The sequence below is a fragment of the Corvus cornix genome, chromosome 7 (assembly GCF_000738735.6).
Source record: "Corvus cornix cornix isolate S_Up_H32 chromosome 7, ASM73873v5, whole genome shotgun sequence".
Taxonomy (NCBI): domain Eukaryota; kingdom Metazoa; phylum Chordata; class Aves; order Passeriformes; family Corvidae; genus Corvus; species Corvus cornix.
The window spans coordinates 11,611,480-11,631,751 of NC_046337.1; the positions used below are offsets into that span (position 1 = coordinate 11,611,480).

A 20,272-nucleotide genomic window follows, 5' to 3' on the forward strand; every position below is an offset into this window, starting at 1 on the left:
TGTCCCTTTTATCCCCTTTGTGGTTAAGTCCCCGTCCTCAGCCACATGACTGCTTCACAGATGGAGAATGAGGAATGGCTGTAATCCGTGCTTTAGAGGGTTTTGCTGAGCACACCCCTGTGGACAGGACTGGAGTTGCTACAGCCATTAAAGGTAGCTAGCAGATTCCTGGCAAGTCTGAAGACTTGCTGGAAGCACTTGCAGCCCATTCTCAGTTCATTTCTCTGTCCTGAAGAGTCTGAGCTGCTGCTGCTTCTTCCCTCTGCAATCCCCCTCAAATGATTTTGTGATCCCTTCCCTCCCACTAAGGGGTGTGCCAAGGAGTGGGTCAGGACATGTCAGCAGAGTTGTACTCCTGCACCAGGTAGGTGTCTTACCTCAATTTTCTCCACTTAAAGAATTTAAATACCCTGAGAAAGTCCAGCTCAGTTGATCAGTGGTAACTTAGGTTAAATAATTCCACCGCCTCTGATTGTGCAACCCAACTTCTTGCTTGTGCAACCCTCATTTACCCTCTCCGAGCAAATATTGCACAGCCCTCTCTTCCCTTCACCAACCCAACACATTTTTCCTGCTTTGCCTTTTCATGCACTTCCATGAAGTATGGAAAGGGCCCACCCCAGCGAGTGCACTCCAGCCCTGGCAGGAGCCTGCTGGGAGAAGGCTCAGGGAAATGGATGTAACACTGACTTCAGGGAGAAGGCAGACCATAAACCACCATCCCCTGCTCTGGGGGGAAAAAAAGAGTCCTGCAAAGCTTTAGGGAGGCTGCTGGGGCAGCAGGGGCATTGAAATCGACCCAAGCATGAGACTGGAATGGAGAGGGTCTCTCAGAGATTGGATGGCTGTGTGCTTGTATAAGTCCAGAGAAAGGCCACCTCTCATTGTGAGCCCCAGTCATGGATCCATTTGTGGACAACACGGGATTACAGCTGGTATGTGCATGTAAAACGGGCTGCAGAAGGTTGGTTCAGAGCGGGGTCAGCATTTGAGTGCCCAGCTGTGCATGGCTTTCCTCTGCCGGGAGGATGGGAGGACAGTGACACCCACTGCAGCCATTGTGTCCCCTGGACCACTGCAGCACAGGAGATGCTCACGTTTCAGGTTCTCCCTGGGGATCTGACTGCAGCCAAAGGCTTGGGAAGTATTGGCCTGTTAGTCCCAGGGCCCTTACACAACATTACTCCATTCTCCATGCTGCTTTGTCATAACTTGGCATGTACTGAAACAGGCCCAGCAGAGCCACCACTTCCCAAACCCCAGCTATTTACGTCCAGACTCGAGTGCCAGCCCATTAACCAGGAGCCAGGGACTCCTCTCGCTGCACAGCTCAGGGACAGTGGGAGTGGGCGCTTGTCCCTTGGGGCAGGCGGGATGCACGGGATGACGCTCATGGGGTTCAACCCACTGAGGGACCCGGGGCCACAGGGCTCAGCAGAGACAGTGCTGGGGCACAAGGAAAGGCAGGAGCTTGTTTGGGAGTGGAGGAGACTGGGAGCAGCCGTGCGGGCAGTGGAGGGACAGCGAAGGCAGTGTAAACCAGACCGAGCTAGCGGGGCTGGGGGATTACAGGGTGCCAGGGAAGCTGCTCACAAACACATCGGGGACAAAGCAGCCCTCCAGAGCTGAGGGGTAATGAGTAATTAATGAAGAGAGGGATGAAATTCATAATGACTCAAAAATGTCCGAGATAATGAACTCCTTTCCTTTAAATCCACCTTTAACAAGAAAGCTAAGGGAAAGGATTTAGATCAATTAAGAAGTAAAGAAAGGCAATCTTGTAAAAATAGCTATTGACACAAGCAAGTGGGGGAACGGCTGGAAAGTCTTGCCATGGCAGTGTATAAAACAATGGTGTATGGCATAAAGACACCCATAAGTGACACCAGGTAGAGGAACAGCCAAGAGGGAGCTTCAGAATACATTTAACAAATCCCTGCAAATGTGGAGGGGGCTGTGAAGCATCTGAGCTCTGGGGAGACCATGGTGGGGAGCAGCAGGGGGCAGGGGCCGCGTGCACTCCTGCGGGAGGCAGCAGCCCTGTGGGAGCATCAGCAACCACTCCTGGGCAAGGGATACACAGTGGCCTTCGAAGGGATGGCTGCAATTACCTTCAAATTTACCGAAGCCTAGGGGGCTGGAAACATTGGAGCTGCCCCTAAAACATATTCATTACCGCCCTCTTAGAGGAAATATTTTTGTCTCTCTCTGTCTGCCATGCAGCAGGATACTTCTTTTCCTTGTCTGGTGACCCAACTTCGTAACACCCATAACTCCACCTCTCTCCCCACTGCCTTGCTGAGGAATGACCCCTGTAAGCTCCATTGTGCCTGGACCTGTCTCCTGCCCCCTCTACAGGTGCCCTGGCGCAGGGTCCCGCTTCCCCTGTTCCAGAATGCTCCCTCCCGGCACAGGCTGGGCTGGCTCAGCATCTCTGGATGGGCTGGTGCTTGGGACCAGAAGGGTTAAACGGATGTCCCTGTCACAGGGGCAATTTCTTGACTGCCGCTCTATAAATAGGAGCTGGGTTTCTAATCTGCTTGCCACTCGTTTCCACTCCCTGCCAGTTTTTTCCTGCTTTTTCCTGCAAGGAGGTACCTGCAACTGCTACAGTCTGCAGCCCTGCAGCCACTGCTGTCAGAGGAAGAGGAGCAGCCGAGTCCTTCCCGATGAGATTCATGTGTCAGTCCTGCTCTAGCCCATCCTCGGTAGCAGACACACAACAAAAAAAAAAAAAAGGAAAAAAAAAAGAAAGGAGGGAAAATAAGCCCCGCCCTGGCAGGGACTCAGGATCCTGGTCCGTCCTGGGAGTCTCCAGCCCAGTTTGACTTCCTGCCTTGCCCCTCCAGAGCCGCCTCGGAGCCATCCCCTTTTAGGACAGGTGAAGCCCTGGTTCAAGCACTGCAAGCTGATGTGGAAGACACAGTTCAGCTCCCCGGGTAAAAATCCCTCTTGGAGAGGGAGCAGGGAGTGGGAGCTGACAGCATTTTTGGTCTCTTTGCAAGTCTCCAACCTGCTGGCTACCCCCAAGCCTGCATCCCCTGCCCTATCTCCTCCATCTCTCCAACAACAAGAACAACTCCATCCCTGCTGAGCAACAGGCTGTAAATCCTTGCCAGGACTTGTTGGAACAAGGGACTGGGGGTTTGCAGAGAAGGTCTGTGAAGAAAAGCTGGCTTCCCACTGGGGAAGACATGGGCAGGTTGGAGTGAGGCCAGAGATTAGCAAGGACATGATGACTCCCAGCAAGCTTGACCTGGGCTGGATAACAGGCAACAGAAGGGGCTCAGGGAGACATGAGAGCAGCCCTCAAATATGCAAGAGGCAAAAGCACGGGGGGGTTAATCTCTTCTCTGGATAGGGCAAGATATTTTGGGCTTAGCAAGAAAACTTTAGATGAGGACAACGTAACAGTCAGAGTAATAAAGTTAACTTGTTTCCAGGCCTAATTTTGACAAAGGGATGATGTGATCAAGCATGTGAAAGAACAGAATCCTCCTGTTATCTTGACCTGTTGCACGTCAGTCCACTTAATCTGAAAACTCAGCTTAGACAAGCTTCTCTGTTGATGGACAAGGAATAGACTGGAGGGGAAGTGGCCAAAAAGTGGGGCAGTTCACTGCATGTCTCCTCCTGAGCAGTGTCCACACAGCCAGGTCAGGTGTGTGTCCCAGGGGCCTTTCCCTGTGTGCCCCCTCGAGCTTCATTGCTGCTGACAGACAGACAGACTCTTTCCAAGGCTGCTGACTCACTGAAATGGAAATGTTCTACCAGAAATTGCTGAGTTTGATAAAATTGCTAAGGAATCCTGCTGGCTTCCCTGACAGCTTGGCTCCATGCCCTGCATTTGGAGTAGCTGCTGGGAGGGAGGTTGGTCTTTGCAGCCAAAGAAATGTGATGCTCAGGGCTCCCAGGGTGATGGCTCTGCTGAGGCTCTGGACAGGCTGTGCCAAGCCAGGGCACCCTGGTGGCATCTTCAGCTTCATGTCCTGCAGCACTCTGCCTTGCAGCTGCCCCTGGTGCTTCTTGTGCCGTGGGGTGTCTTCCATGGAACATGTCTGGTTTCAAACCCCAAACTAAGCTTTTTTTTCTCAAACATCTTGCCCCCCACTTGCACCCCAGCACCTCTTGCCCTGGGAGGACAGAGAACACCCACCCAAAGTGACAGTGGTTTTAATTTAGTCCCTGTCTTGCAAAAGACCAGCTCTTCTGGCCAACAGTAAGAAATAAATGGAGGTGGTTATTTGCCTTGTAGAGCCAATCCAGGTAAGCAGAAAGCTCCACGTGCTTTTGCATTCCATTGATGATGGAGAAGCACCTCCAGTCTGACCCAGTTTGGCTCCCAGCAGCCTCAGCCCTCACAGCCTCCCCAGAGCTGGGGCTGAAGTTTTGGCCACCCTCTGCCTCGCTCAGCTGTGCCCTCTCAGCACTGTCATGGGTGTTCCTGGAACCAAAAAGGGCTCCTTTTGCTGTTCACCACTTCCCACCACTTCTTGTTGCAGCTCCCTGTTTTATACTTGGCTGCAGATGGTCCCTGCTAAAGGACCATGGTGGGATCTGTCTCTGAAAGTTTAATGCAGCTTTTTTAAGAAGTCCCTGCAGGTTTTCCTTTCCAATGAGCTTCTTCATCATGCTGGTAAGCCAAAACTGCTCTTGCCCACTGGGGGCTGAGAGCCAGGAGATGGCATCCTTCACCTCTGCTGCGGAGAGGAGCCTGTGCTCTAACCTCGGCTGCTCCTGCGTGGTCAGCGATAGGTGACGGATCCAGGCTTTCCTCTGGGACAAACCCTTGCTAGTGGGAGGTGGGGACAGGACAATCCTTTTTGTTCTGAGCCAGAAGCTGAAATCCAGCCTGTGCCAGAGGTAAACCAATGCTTGGAGCAACTGGGAGTCCTGCAAAGGGATCCTTGAAGGGGATCTTGGTTTAATCCATGATACCTCTGCAATCAGGGCAGAGGGCCTCGGCTCTCCAGGAAGTCCCCTGCGAGCTGTCAGGGTCACAGTGGGGAAGGGATGAAAGCTTCACTGCAATGGGCTCCAAAAAGCCAAATCCCTGTGAGCTGCCCTGCTCCTGCCATGCAGCATGGGAGCCAGAGGCCCTTCTCATCCCCCTGGGACCTGTCTGCAGCTTGGAGCACTCCCTGGAGGGCATCCCGAGGATGTGGGAATGTCCTTGCAGTAGCATTTTGCCCTGCAATCATTACCAGCGTGTGGCTTCCCACTCTGTTTTGGCTTTTGGCAATCACCGTGTTTTGGGCAAGAGCTAAACATTAACTTAGATTTGTACTTAATAACTTGGTGGTGTGTTTGGAACTCAGTGCAGAGGGAGGAGACATGCTCAACCCCCTTCCCCTGGCCTTGCCGAAGGTTTAGGGATGCCAAAGCAAGAGAGTCACTGAGTGCACACCATCAGTCACTGAGCACACACCTATGCTTGGCTGAAGGCATAGTCAGGTATCCACCAAGTCTTGTTTTCATCCACCAAAAACCTTTGATTTCCATGATTACCATAACTAGGAGGACCTTACTGATTTGAAAGCAGAGTGAATAACCTTCTCAGCAGAAATCAAAGCCCCGGAGGGGACCGGTATGTACAGGAATGGCATTAACAACTAATCCCCTCTAATCCAAGATGACATCCTTATCACATGAGGGCATAAAATGTAATTAGACTTATATAGTGCTATCTCCAGAGCACTAAGCAAATATTAACCAATCCGTCTTCCCAGTGCTCCTGTGGGGACAGCCCAGTTGCCCTGGATGTGGGTGGGGAAACAGGCATGGGATGGTGCACTAACAGGGCCCCTTTCAGGAAAAGGCCCTGCAAACTGTGCATCCAGAAAAAAAAAGTTAGTAAAGCAATTTACAGTCACTGGGAGATCTTTTGGGGACATGGGGCACATCTTCCTTCAAGGCTCCTGTTATCAAGGGGATGGTGAGTTTTTTCTCTTCTGCTGTTTCTCTGCACTTCCAGGATCCCGCCACAGCTATTACATATCTGTAGGGAGTTAAAACACATGCTCAGACATGGGCTGCCTCTATCGTTGAAACACAGTTAAATTATATCCAACCATTCCTTCAACTCTGTTTGTGTTAGGGTTTGTTTTCTGACCTTATGTCCCAGCTTCCCCCCACCTCATGGATGCTGCAGAAAGCACCTTTGCCGGGGGAGCCTCCCCTTCCCTTGGTTCTCTGAGGTTAACTGGCCCCAAGATGGGAAATGCAACTGATGGTCCCTGCCGGTGTGGGATGACGCCACTTCCCTTGGGACTAAAGCCAGCGTGCAGGCTGTGCAGTCTGAAGTGAGCACTGCCATCCCTTGGTGCCAAGGGTACCTGGCACTGGGCAGGGAGCTCTGCCTCAGCCCTGCCTGCACAAGGCCTTCCAATGGGCTGTGGTGTTTTTTGCTTTAGAGCCTGATTCCCTTGGAGCAGTGGGACCATTTGCAGCAGCAGGGGATGTGATCCTCTTATCAGTGTTGGTTAGCCTTGGGTGCCCTTGACAAAGAGCTGCTTGTGATGGAGGAAGACACTTAAAAACAGCCACTGCATTTCTCAAGACCTTGGGATAAGATTATTTTTCTTGGGCTGGCAATGGTCTCTGCTTTAAAAGTAGTTGGATGCAATTGAGTGTGAAGTACAAATTCCTCGACCAGTCTCTAAAATCAAAGACACCCACAAAAAGGCCACTGGCATTTGAAGGACAGAAAATTGAATAGGCCCCTCTTTGGTGATGTTGTTTCCTTGACTTGAAGACATCACCCTTGAAGCTCTGTCCCAACACACACTTATCAGAAGGCCTGGGAAGAGCTGTGCAGTGCAGGGTGAGGGAAGACAGTTGCTGTGTCCTCTGGGTGCTCCCCCACTCTGGGTCACCTCTCCCCACTGAGAGCTGCTCCCACACCCTTCAGGAACCAGTCAGTGAAGTTTTGTTTTATTTTCCCTTAGGATATTGGGAGTAAATGAAACAAAACTGTTTCATGTGTTTGTTTGCTTTATTAATAAGGTTCCAGATTTTCTGGACTAGAAAAGAAGATGCTGTATGCACAAAATGTCAGCAAACTTTGACAGGCACAAGGAGGGAAGGAATGCCATCGAGGCAGGAAGATATAGAAGTGGTTCATGGAAAGCTGTTTAGACACTGGTCTCTTTGGAGTTAAGACCATGCTATACAATCAGTGGTATTCATACCTCACTAGGCTGAGAGCAGAATCCATCCCCAGCCCTCCCTTGGCTTCTTCCCTCCCTGCTCCCCACACTGTGCTGGCACCACCACTCCACACTGGGATTCAGATCCTGGGACTGATCCATCTGAGAGGCAAACTGAAGACCAAAAAAAAAGCCATTTCTTCTCTCTTGAAGAAAGAACAATTCCCAGAGGGAGCTGCTCGCCTCCTGGCACAGGTGAGAGGAGAGGTGCAGCGCTCCCGCAGTGGGTGGGTGGAAGTGCGTGGGGAGGCAGTGCAGCTCTCAGGGCAGGACTATGTCACCCCAGAACCCACTAGGGACACCTCAGTTGCTGAGAAGTGGGTGCCACAGCAGGTTTCTGCCCGCTGAGGAGCTGCTGCTAACTCTGTGTTTAGGGTGGCCAAAAATCCCTGTGCTAAGAGGTTGCCTTCCAGCCATGAGGGAGTTAAAACCCACAAATGCCCAAATGTTAGCATGCTGCAGAGTAGGGAGCAGTCTGTGCCCTTTTAGAAAACTCACCTGACATTTCTTTTCTAGCTTTATTGTGCTGCCAGTGAACTGCTGGAACATGTGTGACTTGGCCAATCTGTCCTCTAAAAGCCATTGAAAATGTTCCCTTTCCTTGCCCGAGGGCCCCTGGCTCCAGAGTCGAAGGGTTTCCTCCCTCTGCTTCTGGAGCTCAGGCTGCCCAGATTAAATAATGTATTGAAAAATTCCATAGCAGCTTCCGACCTCAATGAATAGCATATTCAAGGCTACTGGAAGGCTCTTGCCTTTATGTAGTTCAATGGTTTTCAACCATTATTTTTATGTCCAGTAGAGATGGGAATCCCCCAAAAGTCACATCTATAGCCAGCTGGCCTGTGAAGTGCAATCACTCTCCACTGGAGAGGAAATAACACCAGGAGCAATCTGGGCCCTTGCAGGGTCTCCAGGTCACTGTTTGAAGCCTGCTGCAGCATGACCCCCTCATCAGGAGGAGCCACGGGATTGCACCTGCAGTTTCTGGCATCTAAATCCCCACAGGTGAGGGGCTGCAGAGCAAAAGTCCTCTGGTCACATTTACCCATGCCCAGCTGGGTTGGGCTGGACCTAGCAGAGATACACTGTCAGGCTGGACCCAGCAAACAAGGACAGCCCACAGGCTGGAACAAAGCCTCAGACCATCAGAGGGGTGATAGCAGGAGAAGAAGTTACCCTTACTAAAAGCACATTTCTTTTCACTGAAAGCTCATAGTCTGATTGCTCCCAACTCCCTGCTGCTGAGCTGGGATAACACCTGGTGTGCTGCCCACAGCCTTCACCAAGAGACATCTCCCCACATCATTGTGTTACTTACTGTTTGATTCCTAGATTTGGGCAGTTAGCAAGCTGCTCAAGGAGGCCATCCCTCCCCTTTTGTAAATATTATCACAATGTGGCTTTTTCTCTGGAATTCCCCATGGATTCCAAGTCACGCTGTACCCTGGCACCAATGGTAGGGACAGTTCTTCAATGCAGTTCATGCTTGGATTGCTGGATTATAACCTTGTAATTTTACTCACTGCTAAGGTTAGGACAGTCCAAACAAGAAACCTACAGGAAGAAGAACTCTAGAATAATTTATTTTATGCTTTTGAAGAAAAAAAGCAGAGAAGGCAGGTATAATGATAAAATCAAAATGCTAGCCACTTCAAATAAATGGAAACTATTGAAAAGCAGCTATGATGAAAAATCTGACTGCTTGACACTACTAAGTAGATGATGTCACTTTGGTTTTATTCTATTTATTTATCATTAAAAAATGGTGCTGTCTCACCATTAATAATCTCCATGACTGCTACTGCTCACACCAGGTGTTATGAGCTGGACATTGCTGGATGCACTCAGCTTCCCCTTCAGTGTTACCACCTTGCTTCTGTTTGTGTCAAGAAAAGACCCTTCCCAAGAGATGTTTATAAATTGTGACCAAGTTTCTTAACCTTGTTTTGATAAATGAAAGCAGGTGTTTGGCAGGATTCATCTGATTCATCTCCAGTGTTTATAGCACTGGGATCTCACTGGCACAATCCAGGGAATTCAGGTGCCTTGCACCCTATCCTAAACAAATATTTATATTAAGTCAAATAAGAAAGGCAGAGCTACACTAAAACTACTATCAACCTTATCCTATTGCACACTAGTATTCATAATTTTTACATCTTTAGTCTATATACAATAGCTTGTCTTCAAGACCACAAATTTCTTTTACGATGGGCAACATGTATCTATAGCACAAAGCTCTTGATTGAATCATTCTGTGGTAAGACAGTTGTTTAGCTGATGCCTTATAAACAGACGTGTCAGGAGTGGTTATCCCATTCCCTGCTCAGGGTCAGCTAAGAGCAAATCCACAATGTATTTCAGTGTCAGAGGAACCCATATCCTGGGATGAACCAGAAAAACTGTTTTATGGACAGAGTAAGGTTGTATTTATATGAATATGTGCAGACGTTGGGTAGTAATTTTGTGTCTTCCTGGTTCTAGAGAGGGGAATTAAGATGGTTTGTGTGTTAGACTTTTTAATCTCAGTTAATTGATTGCCAATTCATCTGAGGCAGTTAATGATGTGGAGAAGCTGATGGGATGTCTGTCTCAGGACATAATCATTTCTGTCATTCCTTCCTTGAGCTGAAACTAAATGTTCATTAATTGGCACTGATTGATTAAAGTAGAACAATAGAAAAACTTCCTCTGAAAGTCTGTGCTTGTCTTTGCTGTGAAATACGGGAGTGCTTCTAGGCTGAGACAAAATCCTGCTGAAGACAACAGTTTCTGCTTGCTACAGTGAGCTTTGATTATATCCTTGGTATCTGTTGTCTCTTTAGTCCAACAGCTGTTTGACAGTCAGACCTAGAGGAGGCAAGAAAGAAAGGGCTTGCTTTTGCCATGCTGTAGCCAGCAGTACTGAATACTGTGCATCTGAACTGTCGCTGACCTCCCCCAACTACATCATGAGAAAAGCCAAAATAATGGCCCCCCAGGAGGGCTGTGCACTGAGGTTAGTTACTGCACTATGAAAACAAACCCACAAAAGTCTTCTTTTTGCAAGTGAAGATGTGCTTTGGTCACTGGGATTGTCCTGTTTGAGGGTATTCATCACTGTTTGTGCCCTCAGATGCTATCCCATTCCTCTCTGGGAAGTCTTTATCCACAATACAAGGGTACCTCAGTGGGCAGATGATTTGTATATTAAAGAGACTTGAAATTGGCAATTTATCTTAAAAGATTTGGAAACAACAGTGTCTTAAACCACTGCCCTGTGTTGTGTGGGAATGTGCCAAAATTGTCACATTTCTATTGGTCTCACTAAGTTATTGTAAAGTCATATCAATGTACCCACTGTTATGTGGAAAATAAAGTCTCTAGTTCAGATATTAGGATATTAGGAAAAGTTTCTTCACCCAGAGGGTGGTTGGGCACTGGAACAGTCTTCCCAGGGAAGTGGTCACAGCACCAAGCCTGGCAGAGTTCAAGAAGTGTTTGGACAATGTCCTCAGGCACATGCTGTGACTCTTGGGGTGTCCTGTGCAGGAACAGGAGTTGGACTCGATGATCCTTGTGGGTCCCTTCCAACACAAGATATTCTGTGATTCTTCTTCCACCTGCACATTTTTGACATTTCTGTAACTCCACTACTTTTTGTAAAAAATTCTTAAATTTATCCCTGGATGTGTAAGAAGAAAGTGAAATCACAGACTTCAGTATTGCATATCATACCTGGAAAGAGATGGCTTCTCCCTGGTCCTACTGTATGGCTGCTAAGGAGAGCTAGACTGGGACTTATCACCCTGGCATTTATTCACACATCCCTCATGTTGTGGTGATGTCAGTTTGCCCTTAAGTTTCCTGCAATGTAAGATGACTTTTTCGTTACCTAATGGTGATGGGATATTTGCACGTGTAAGGTGCATCCACACTCTGTGCCATCCTATGAAGTTAATACAAATGTATTAACTCGTCAATACAAATGTGTTAACTTGCCCCACAGGACTTGCAGAGACAAGAGATGACACCTTGTATAAGCAGGAAATCCGGGATATCCTGAGGGAGAAAGGAATATTGAGGAAATAAATGCATTTGTAACCAGAAGTAGAGATCACTCTCCACTCACCTCACCTTACCTTACCTTGAAGGGAACTTGGGAGGCTTCATTATTTGACTTGAGAATTGCTGTGCAAACACAATAAAAAAGAGTCTTAGAATTTGTTTATAAAAATTAAGGGAATAACATGTTATTAGAATAATTGTACAAATTACTGTCATTGCAAAATTGCTTTTATGTACAAATATTCCAGTTGGGAATAATTACAGTCAGACTACATGTAGCTAATAAAAGAAAACCACAGTCCCTTTTCCAGTCTATCTTCTTCTTAGTTATGAATTTGTTGTGTGAATCATCTAACTAGAGCATTTCTATAAGAAAAACCTCATTTGATGGAAGCTTTACTTTGAAGCAAAGAACAAATATAATAATAATAATAATAATGGCCAATGTTTTCTTGTATTTTGTATTTTCTTGTATTTTTTGTATTTTTAAGCATAGTGTTTGTGAAGGACTAGTGATCTTGTAGCTGTAAGTTGTGATTCTGGTGAGGTACTAAGCATTCTCTGAGGGACTATTGAAAGGTGTTTTGAGTACATGAAGAATCTTAAATTGTTTTCCTCTCCAGGAATTTAAAATGTCTCTAAAATCTTTCAGGGGAAATGAAAGACTGTATTTCATGCTTCATGCTGTCCTACAACAGATAAATGCCCTGGGGTGGAGCATTTGAGTTCTTTCTACATGCTCAACTGTGTCTAATAATTATCCTGGAATTATTTCATGGCTGAGGAGTTTACATTGGAGAGGATGTGTCTACTTGACACTGTTACTTTGCCAGCTCCAGATTATAATAAAGCCTTTCCTCTAGAGTTAAAAATAACCACTTTTCAGCTGGCTTTTGCACAGAAGTCTCACTGAGGCAGGACAGCCAATGCAGTAGAACAGCACGCAGACCTTTTACCATGAGTCTCTTCGGGAAGTGCGAAGCTGTGGACATCACACCTGTGCTAGGGCATTACATGTGAGGTAAAGACCTGGACATTGCCTTGAGCAGGAAGGGGACTGTGCAGCATGTACACTAAAACCTGTGTCAGGACCACAGTACCCCTTGCAGGATTTCATAGACTTGTTGAAATGTTGGTGGGAAGTGACCTCTGAATGTCTCTAATCTAAACTCCTCCTCAAAACAGGGCTGGAGCCTACACTGGATTGCATCAACCATGGCTCTGCTGCTGCCATCTTGAACACCTCCAAGTGTGGAGACACCACAGCCTGTCTGGTAGCCTGTCCCAGTCCTCTGGTACAGAAGTTTTTGTTAATGCTCAGCTTAATCTCCAAGTGACAGCTTGTGGACGTTACCTTGATCACTGCTGCTAATGAGAAGCGCTTGACTTCATCATCTTTTTTAATGCCTATGCATAGTGGGTTGCTATTAGGACCTGTCTTGACCTCATCATCCTCAGATCCAGCAAGCGTAATGCCTCCAAGCTCTCCTCACAGGAGAAGTGCTCTGTGCCCCGAGTGTTTCAGCAGTTCACCTGCTGGATCCTGTCCAAATTCCCTACCTTGAACAGGAGGCTCAAACAGGTGCAGTTCCACCAGCACCAAGGAGAAGGGGTGATAGCTTTCCTTGATCTCATGCATTATGAGGAATGGTTTGCCTCGTTTGTGGCAAGGGGGAACTGTTGTTTCATATTTAATCTTTCAAGGTAACACATGGGTCCCCCTCAGTAGGGCTGCTCTGCAGGCAGCTGGTTCCCAGCCTGAACTGATGCATGGGGTTATTCCAGCTTGGTGCTGTGCTTTGCATGGCTCTGCAAAACTCAGGGAGGTTTCTCTTGGCCTCAAGTTTCCCAAGGTCCCACTGATCAAAGCACTGGTGCTCAGTCTGTCAACCACCCCACCCAGTTTGGTGGTGCCTGCAAATCTCCAGAGGGAGTCTTCTGCCTCTTGTTCAGACTTTTAGGACTCCCTTTCCATGAGTAGAGAGGACCACAACCTTGGTCTGTGGGATCTATGGACTGACTAGACATCTTCTGGCACCTCTTCTGCTTTCCCACACCCACCCCTGGCAAAGCTGGCTAACGCAGCCAGCTCCTGCTGCAGCCCGGCTCCTGGCCTCTCCTTTCCCTGCTCTCCTCTCCCTGCATGTGCTGACACCAGTGTTTGGGGCAGGGTGGCAGACCAGGCTGGTGGGCGGATGTGGGATACATGCAGCCATCACAGATATTTTTGTCCCAGCTACAATTTTTCAGCTGTGAAGCAAAGCTTCCTCAGGCAGTGGAGCTGTGAGCAGAGCTGGGCTGTTGTCAGCTCTGGGTGATGATGCTTCACCTCCTGCCACTGCTCCCCACAAAGCACCAGGCAGTGACGGTCCCCCCTGCTCTGCCACCCCGGTGTGTGTGAGGCTGTGATGTATTCACACCTCTCCAGCCAGGACAGGAGCACAGCACAGACGGTGACCTCGGGCAGAGGGACTGTAACTAACCCCCAGATGGGTTCTGGGCACAGCTGTTTGCAGAGTCAGTGTCTGCTGCTGGCCAAAAAGAACATTACTTTTTTTTCTGCTGTTGCTCTTTCCTGTATTTTTTTTTTCTTTTTTAAAGTCATGTGCTGCTGGCTCCGGAGGTCTCTCTTGCAGCAATGTAAACACGGCTACTGTGTGTCCCCATGATTGCAGCCTGTAGCTCACAATGAGACAGCCAATGCCAATAGATGTATAATGAGCATTTAAAAAGCGCTTATTTTGTCATCCAATCATCCATCTTCCTCATTGTGTAAATATTTTTTGTTTCCACAACAAAATTACTTTAAAAGGAATGTTCACCAGGAAGAAAGAAAATTTTGATTCTGGTGATAAAATCAGGACAGTCAAAATGATTAATATGACATTGGGGAGAGCTCACAAATGAGGCTTAATTTCTGTGACAAAAAGACCTCGTGGATACACCAGGTCTGTGTTGTGCCTGGAAATTTAGTGGCAGCTGGAAATTTGATGGTGACCTCTGATAAGTGAGAAAATGGTGAGGGTTTTAATGAATGACTTGAATAAGAAAATAATCCAGTTTGTGTGGTATTCTTCCTGATATTTGCTCTGCTATTAAGTTCAGTTAATGTGGTTCTTATTGTGTCATGATGATTGTGTTGACAGCACATCACGACATATGAGCATCGGGGCAGTTTGACTGTCAGGGAAGGGGATACATTGCTTCACACTCACGAGGTAGAGCAGGGAGGTGACTGTAATAAGATGGCATTTGGAAGCCTTTGGCAGGAGACGTCAGAGATCGTAAAGATAGAAAGAGTCCTGGTGAGCTTCTTTGCCCTCCTCTGTCACACTAGCCACAGGACCTAAATGAATTCCTTTCTATACAACTTTTTTTCTTTCTTTTTTACCCTTTTTTTTTCTTTCTTTTTTTTTTTTTTTTTTTTTGGTGAGAAAAAAATCAGTCTGTAATTATATCTAGAAAATGGGGATGGTGGAAGGTGGCTTTAACCAAGAAGTTTGGGAAAGTTACACTCATGGTTGATTACATTCATTGCAGTCTTTTCTTAGTCTCGCTTTATTAACTTGCAGTGTTTATTCTGTGGCTCTTGTATCTTTGCTGTGAGGTTTAGGAGCATTGCTTATGAAATGTTGATTTTCCATGTGAGTGTTTATAGACTATGTTTGAGTCACCTGTTAATCTTCCTCTTGTAAAACCAAAATAAGCTCTGTGTTTCTGTCAGTATAATGCACAGTTTCAAGACCTTGTTCATTCTCAGTTTTTCCAGTTCACTGTTCTCCTTCTTGGCTGTAACACCATGACTACATTCATACTCCTGCTGGTAGCCACTGCCCAGAGCTTCAGTAGAGGGCAATGGGAACCCATCTAGGATGGTTTCCATCTGAAAAGTGGACCAGCATGGAATAGATCAGGAAACCTTGAGGATCAGTGGGCTACCTGTGAGAGCCTGTACTTTCCATTGGAAGAAGTCCCAAACACTGTCAAAGGCAAAGCAATGCTTTTTTACTTAGAGCAATAAGGGCTGTATAAAAGCTGTTCCTTTCTTCATTCATAATACTGCAGTTGATTAAAACCTCAGGTTTCCAGTCCTTTCTAGTTTCTGGTACCTTCATTGTTTTCCAGGGAAAGTTGAGCAAATTAGCCAGTCACAGCCCAGTCAGTTTTCTTGGTTATCTTGCAGAGCCTCCTTCAATACAACTCCCCCAAGGATCCCCAAGTCAAAGGCTGGAAACCTGTGAGCTAAAATACACAGGAAGGCAACACAAAAGGCACATGCTGACTATTTTTCCTAAGAGCATATTCAGTGCTTGGGTGACCGTCTCAGTAAGTCTCTGAAGATCATTTCAGACCCCTGCAGTTCGTCCAGGTTCTATGGTCTGTGCATCAGGAGGGAGGTGGAGTAATCCCTGAATAACCTTGACTAATGCCATAATGAACTAATGGCAGTTTTTGGAAGCTCTTCAATACAGTATAATCACCCTTGATCCTTTAAGTTTATCTGGCGCTTTGTAAACACAAAATTGCTTAACTGATACAGAACATCCTGCTAGACTTTCCAGAAGCAACTCAGATATTTGTGATGGAAGTCATAAAGGTATAGAGATGCTTTGTTTCTTTTCAGTTTCGTGGGAGTTAAGTGTTTCACTTCTTTTACAGATCGGTAGCCATCTCTACAGTGTTATCATGCTCACATCCCTTTAGCCCCTTGGCTAATGGGAACACTGCTCTTCCAGAGCAGAAAGGGAACTGAATATGTGACTGTATCTCAGTCACTTCACTGCAAATTCTACTAGTTTGGCTCCAGGTGCCAAAAAGCTGATCAAAACCTCTCGACTCTTCAGTGAAGCGGATGAAAGATGTTTCCCACTCAGTGCTTAGCTAAAGGGATTGCAACGAACAGTGAAGCAGCAGAATGAACTTTTGGACTGAACTCACAGGCACAATACTTGGGTTTCCAGGTACAAACATCCACAGAAAAAGATACTTATTTTTAAAATACCTTTTTTCAACACAAAAAGTATCCCAAGGTCCCTTCACAGCATTACCTCAAGTAGAAATATCCATCAAACAAAATATTCAATCAATCCCTTTTAATCATATGATCAAAGTATTTTACCATAGCATATTGAACAAGTATCTAAAATGAGAGATGAAGAGCAATCAGCACAACAAAGAAATTACTTTTATCTGGGAGGGAATAGGGAGGTTTGGGTGAGAAAGCTGTGGTGGAGAAGTCTTCTTCACTGAGGGGCTGTGTTCAGGTAAGAGGAAGAACAGGTGCTGGGAGCCCCAGAGGGGGGCAGAGGATGATTTGGCCTATGTGATGTGGTGGGTTCTGAAGGTCAGGAGAAGGTATTTGATGCTGTGGTACAAACTTCTGCACTGGGGAAGGAGCAGCAGTTAGACCAGGAGATGACTGAGATTTCTTTCAGGAGATGTAGACAAGGAACAAAGAAGTATTTTTCTTCATCAGATTTGGCTTAGAAAGGAATGGGAAGGACAGGAACATTTAGAAGACAGAGCTGCTGCCAGAGTTTCTGTAAAATTAATAAGTAGATCTCACCTTATTTTCTACATTCATCAACAGGCCAGAGAGGAAACGTGTGGGATTCTTTTAAAGTAATTTTCACTCCAACATATGTACTTTCTAGAAAGATAGTAAAGAAAATATATCATGCCAGACTTGATGGGATCCTTTGTTTCGTGAAATGTGGCCATTTACTTTTACACTGGACTTCATATTTCCCCAGTAGGTGCAGCAAACTACTCAAACTGTGGAAGGATATTTACTGTTTAGAGAAGTCCTTGCACAGCTCAGCAAACTTTGCTTTGTTTCTCTGTCCAAGAGCTATATATAGTCTTTGCTTAATCAAGGTCTCAGATGTTGTGTGAGCAGAGCTAAATATTTTCAAGAGTACAAAAAAGATAACTCCAGCCATTTTGCTTTGCTAGAAACAGTGTTTGTCTAACTGTGTAGTAACCAAGGAAAGAGAAATTACCGTAAAGGCACATTGATTTGTGCTGTTTCTTAGTCTGAAACTAACTGAGACAAGCAGATATAAACTATGCATCTTAAAAACTTTTAGACTCATAACATCTCTGTAAAGCTGCTTAATTACCTTTCAGGCTACCTTGTTCTTTACCTCAAGATACGGAAAACCAATGCCTATAGTTATACTGCATATGACTCTATCGGGCTTGACTTATGATTTATAAATGCTATGACAATAGCAATATTCTATAGTCATGGGAGGAGAATAGAAAATTCATCTGTCTGAAAAAACTCATCTGACAGTGAATGCCAACAACTACCCTGAGTAAAGTGCCTTTTTCTCAGCTGAAATTTGACCAGGAACCTCAGGGATAGGAAGCCCTCTCCTGAAAAACTGATTGAAAGGTGTTTAGTGACTCAGAGTAATTAAGGGTCTGTTTCCATTTCTGCTGGTGCATAGACAATAGGAAATGACCAAACGGGGAGCCCCTCTACCCTTTGTTCCCCATCTCCGAACTATCAGACCAGAGGAGGATTGGTGGGACAGGAAGGTGCCCTGAGAGCAGGGGGTTAGGAAAATGACAGCTATGGGCAGCTTTGTGGGTGAGGATCAGGATCTGCTATTTGAAATGGAAAAGAAACAGATTTCTCCGTACTATGTGGGGGAGTTGAGACAGAAAAGACAGCAGGGTTTTGAATGGGTTAGTGGCGAGTTTAGACTCTGATGCTGTTCTCTCGTTCATGCACCTCCTCTGGCAAACTTTGCCTCTTGCCCTCTCACTTGGAAAATACCTCCTGACACAAAGCTTGCATTAACATGAGGCGCAGGGCAGTGTAAGAGACAGCACTGAGCCAAAGCCATCAGCTGTCGTTCAGTTAAAGAAAACAGGGAACCTGAGGAACCTGAGCAGGGCTTTCACACTGGTATCGGATTGAGTGGCTCGGTTTAAAACTCAGACAGCTCAGAGGCCACGCAGCAGCTCCAGCACAGCCAGGGCTCGCCCGGAGCCGCCCCGGCATTGCCCACGGCCCCTCACGGCCCGCTCCGGGCCAGGCCCTTCCCTCGGGGCCGGCGCTCCGCCCCGGGGACGCGCGGCCCGTGCCCGCCGGGGGCCGGGGCTGGCGCTGGGGCGGGCTGGGGGAGGTCTCGCCCGGCTGCGGCGCCCCGGCCCGGCCAACCCGCGCCCGCCGGGGCTGAGCCATAAAAGCGCCGGGAGCCGCCGGGGCCGCGAGTCCAGCTGGCGGTAGCCGTGCCCGGCACCTCCGCGGTGGGCAGCGCGGCCGCCGCTCCGCAGCGCAGGGACCGCCGCCGGCCGCCCCCAAGATGCTGTTTTGGCACACGCAGCCGGAGCACTACAACCAGCACTCGACCGGGAGCTACCTGCGGTGAGTCCCGGGCGGCGACAGCCCTGACACGGGGTGGGTGTTTGGTCGGGTGCCCCCTGTCCCGCGGCCGCCCGCCCGCCCGCTAGGTTCCCCGGCGGCACTGCCGGTGCCCCGCCGCGCCGCCCGGGGTTAGTGCCGCTCCCTCTGTCTGAGAGACCTCTTTCCTTTTTTCCTTTCTCTTTTTCCTTCTTTATTTTTTTAGCGCCTCGTTAGATAGCTCTCTGCAGAGTTACTTTATTGCTTGTGCCGGGTTTCCTCTTGTCCGAGCTGGGGTAGCGCAGCTCCAAGGGAGGAGGTGCAGCAGCGGCGGAGCGCTGTCAAAAGTCTGCGGAAAACTCCTGTTGGCAAATTATGAAGGCACCCAGTTTTCTGGGGATGGGATTTCTTTCTCTGCTTTTTTGGGACGATGTGTGAAAAGCGCAGAATTTAACTTTCTGAACTTGCCTAAACCAGCTTTTTCCTGCCTCCGCACAGTTGCGTTTAATTAAATGTGCCTAATTTAAGTACAAGGGCTTCTAAACAATAGTCTGTGACATGTGTAGCACAAACCCGTGTTTCCTCCCTCCAAACGATGTCAAAGCAGGCAACTTTGGGAGTTCCCTTTTTGCTGGGTGCTTGTGAATTATTTGCTTTCTGAAGATGTAAAGGCCAGCTGTCAGCTGGTGTCGATTGCTGGAGTGGGATTTTGCTGAATTGTGGCAGTGGAGAACCTGGCTGTGGCCCAAGAACCCTGACTTTCACATGTACCCCCAAATAACCACTCTTGAGAGAACATTGAGTTTGTCTGGGGAAGCACTTCGAATGCAGATAATGCTTCCCTTTCAAGGAGACATGCTATCTTGAGTATTCCTGCTGCCTATCAGTGTACTTGCAAAGGAATTTTATTTTGGACTAAATAATAATCTCCCATTATCAAATGATACAATACTGAGAGATTCTTGACTTCTGACAGCTTTTCCACTTCTTCATATAAGATTCTTCATCTCCTCCCTCTATGTCAATAACTCAGTTTCACAACATGTATGTGGCAAAAGTCTTGTTCCCTCTTGCTTTGCGCTTGCAAATCTGATTAGTTTAGGACAGTGAAAATGGTAGTAAGCAGAGGAGCATCAGCATTGGTTCTTGTGCATATTTTCCATTAGAGAGTGTTTATGGTGCTCAAGCTGCTTCCTTAACTCCATGGATTTGTAGCAGGAGTGCTACAAGATCATCAGGTCTGGGTGAGGCTTGACTCCGCAATTTAAATTCTGTTTAATGGGCCAGAAAACACATTAGCTTATTTTTGCTGGCTTGATGCTAGCTGGGGGATAAAGGATACCTGTTCTGTCAGGAAGGCTGCTGGTATGGAGTTGACCTGTTGGTGTTTTAGGAACAAGCTTCTGCTTTAGTGAGCATCTGCCTCCGTGACCATGGTGGGTTTGATCTGGGATTAAAATCCCTACATCACTTTTATGGCAACAATGCCCTCAGGTGTTTCAGGGAAGGTTGGTTGAACAAAACCTTTGGTTTTTTATGTAGAGATGGCTATTTCTGGCTGATTCATTTTCCATGAGAATGTGTCAAGACATGCATTTCTAACGGGCATTTTTCTGCTGAGCAGTGGCTTTCTGAAATCTTTCCATGCCCCTTGTACTGA

The 20,272-nt window shown here is 47.2% G+C and overlaps 1 protein-coding gene across 1 annotated transcript in view; it reads left to right on the forward strand.

Moving 5' to 3' along the window:
* The first annotated feature begins 18,478 nt into the window (after window positions 1-18,478).
* Window positions 18,479-20,272, forward strand: part of TFCP2L1 (transcription factor CP2 like 1) — a 36,089-nt gene continuing 34,295 nt past the window's right edge. The window contains exon 1 of the mRNA XM_039555017.1: window positions 18,479-18,636. Within this exon, the coding sequence (XP_039410951.1) occupies window positions 18,575-18,636 (62 nt within the window). The 5' untranslated portion in view covers window positions 18,479-18,574. The remainder of the gene's footprint in view (window positions 18,637-20,272) is intronic.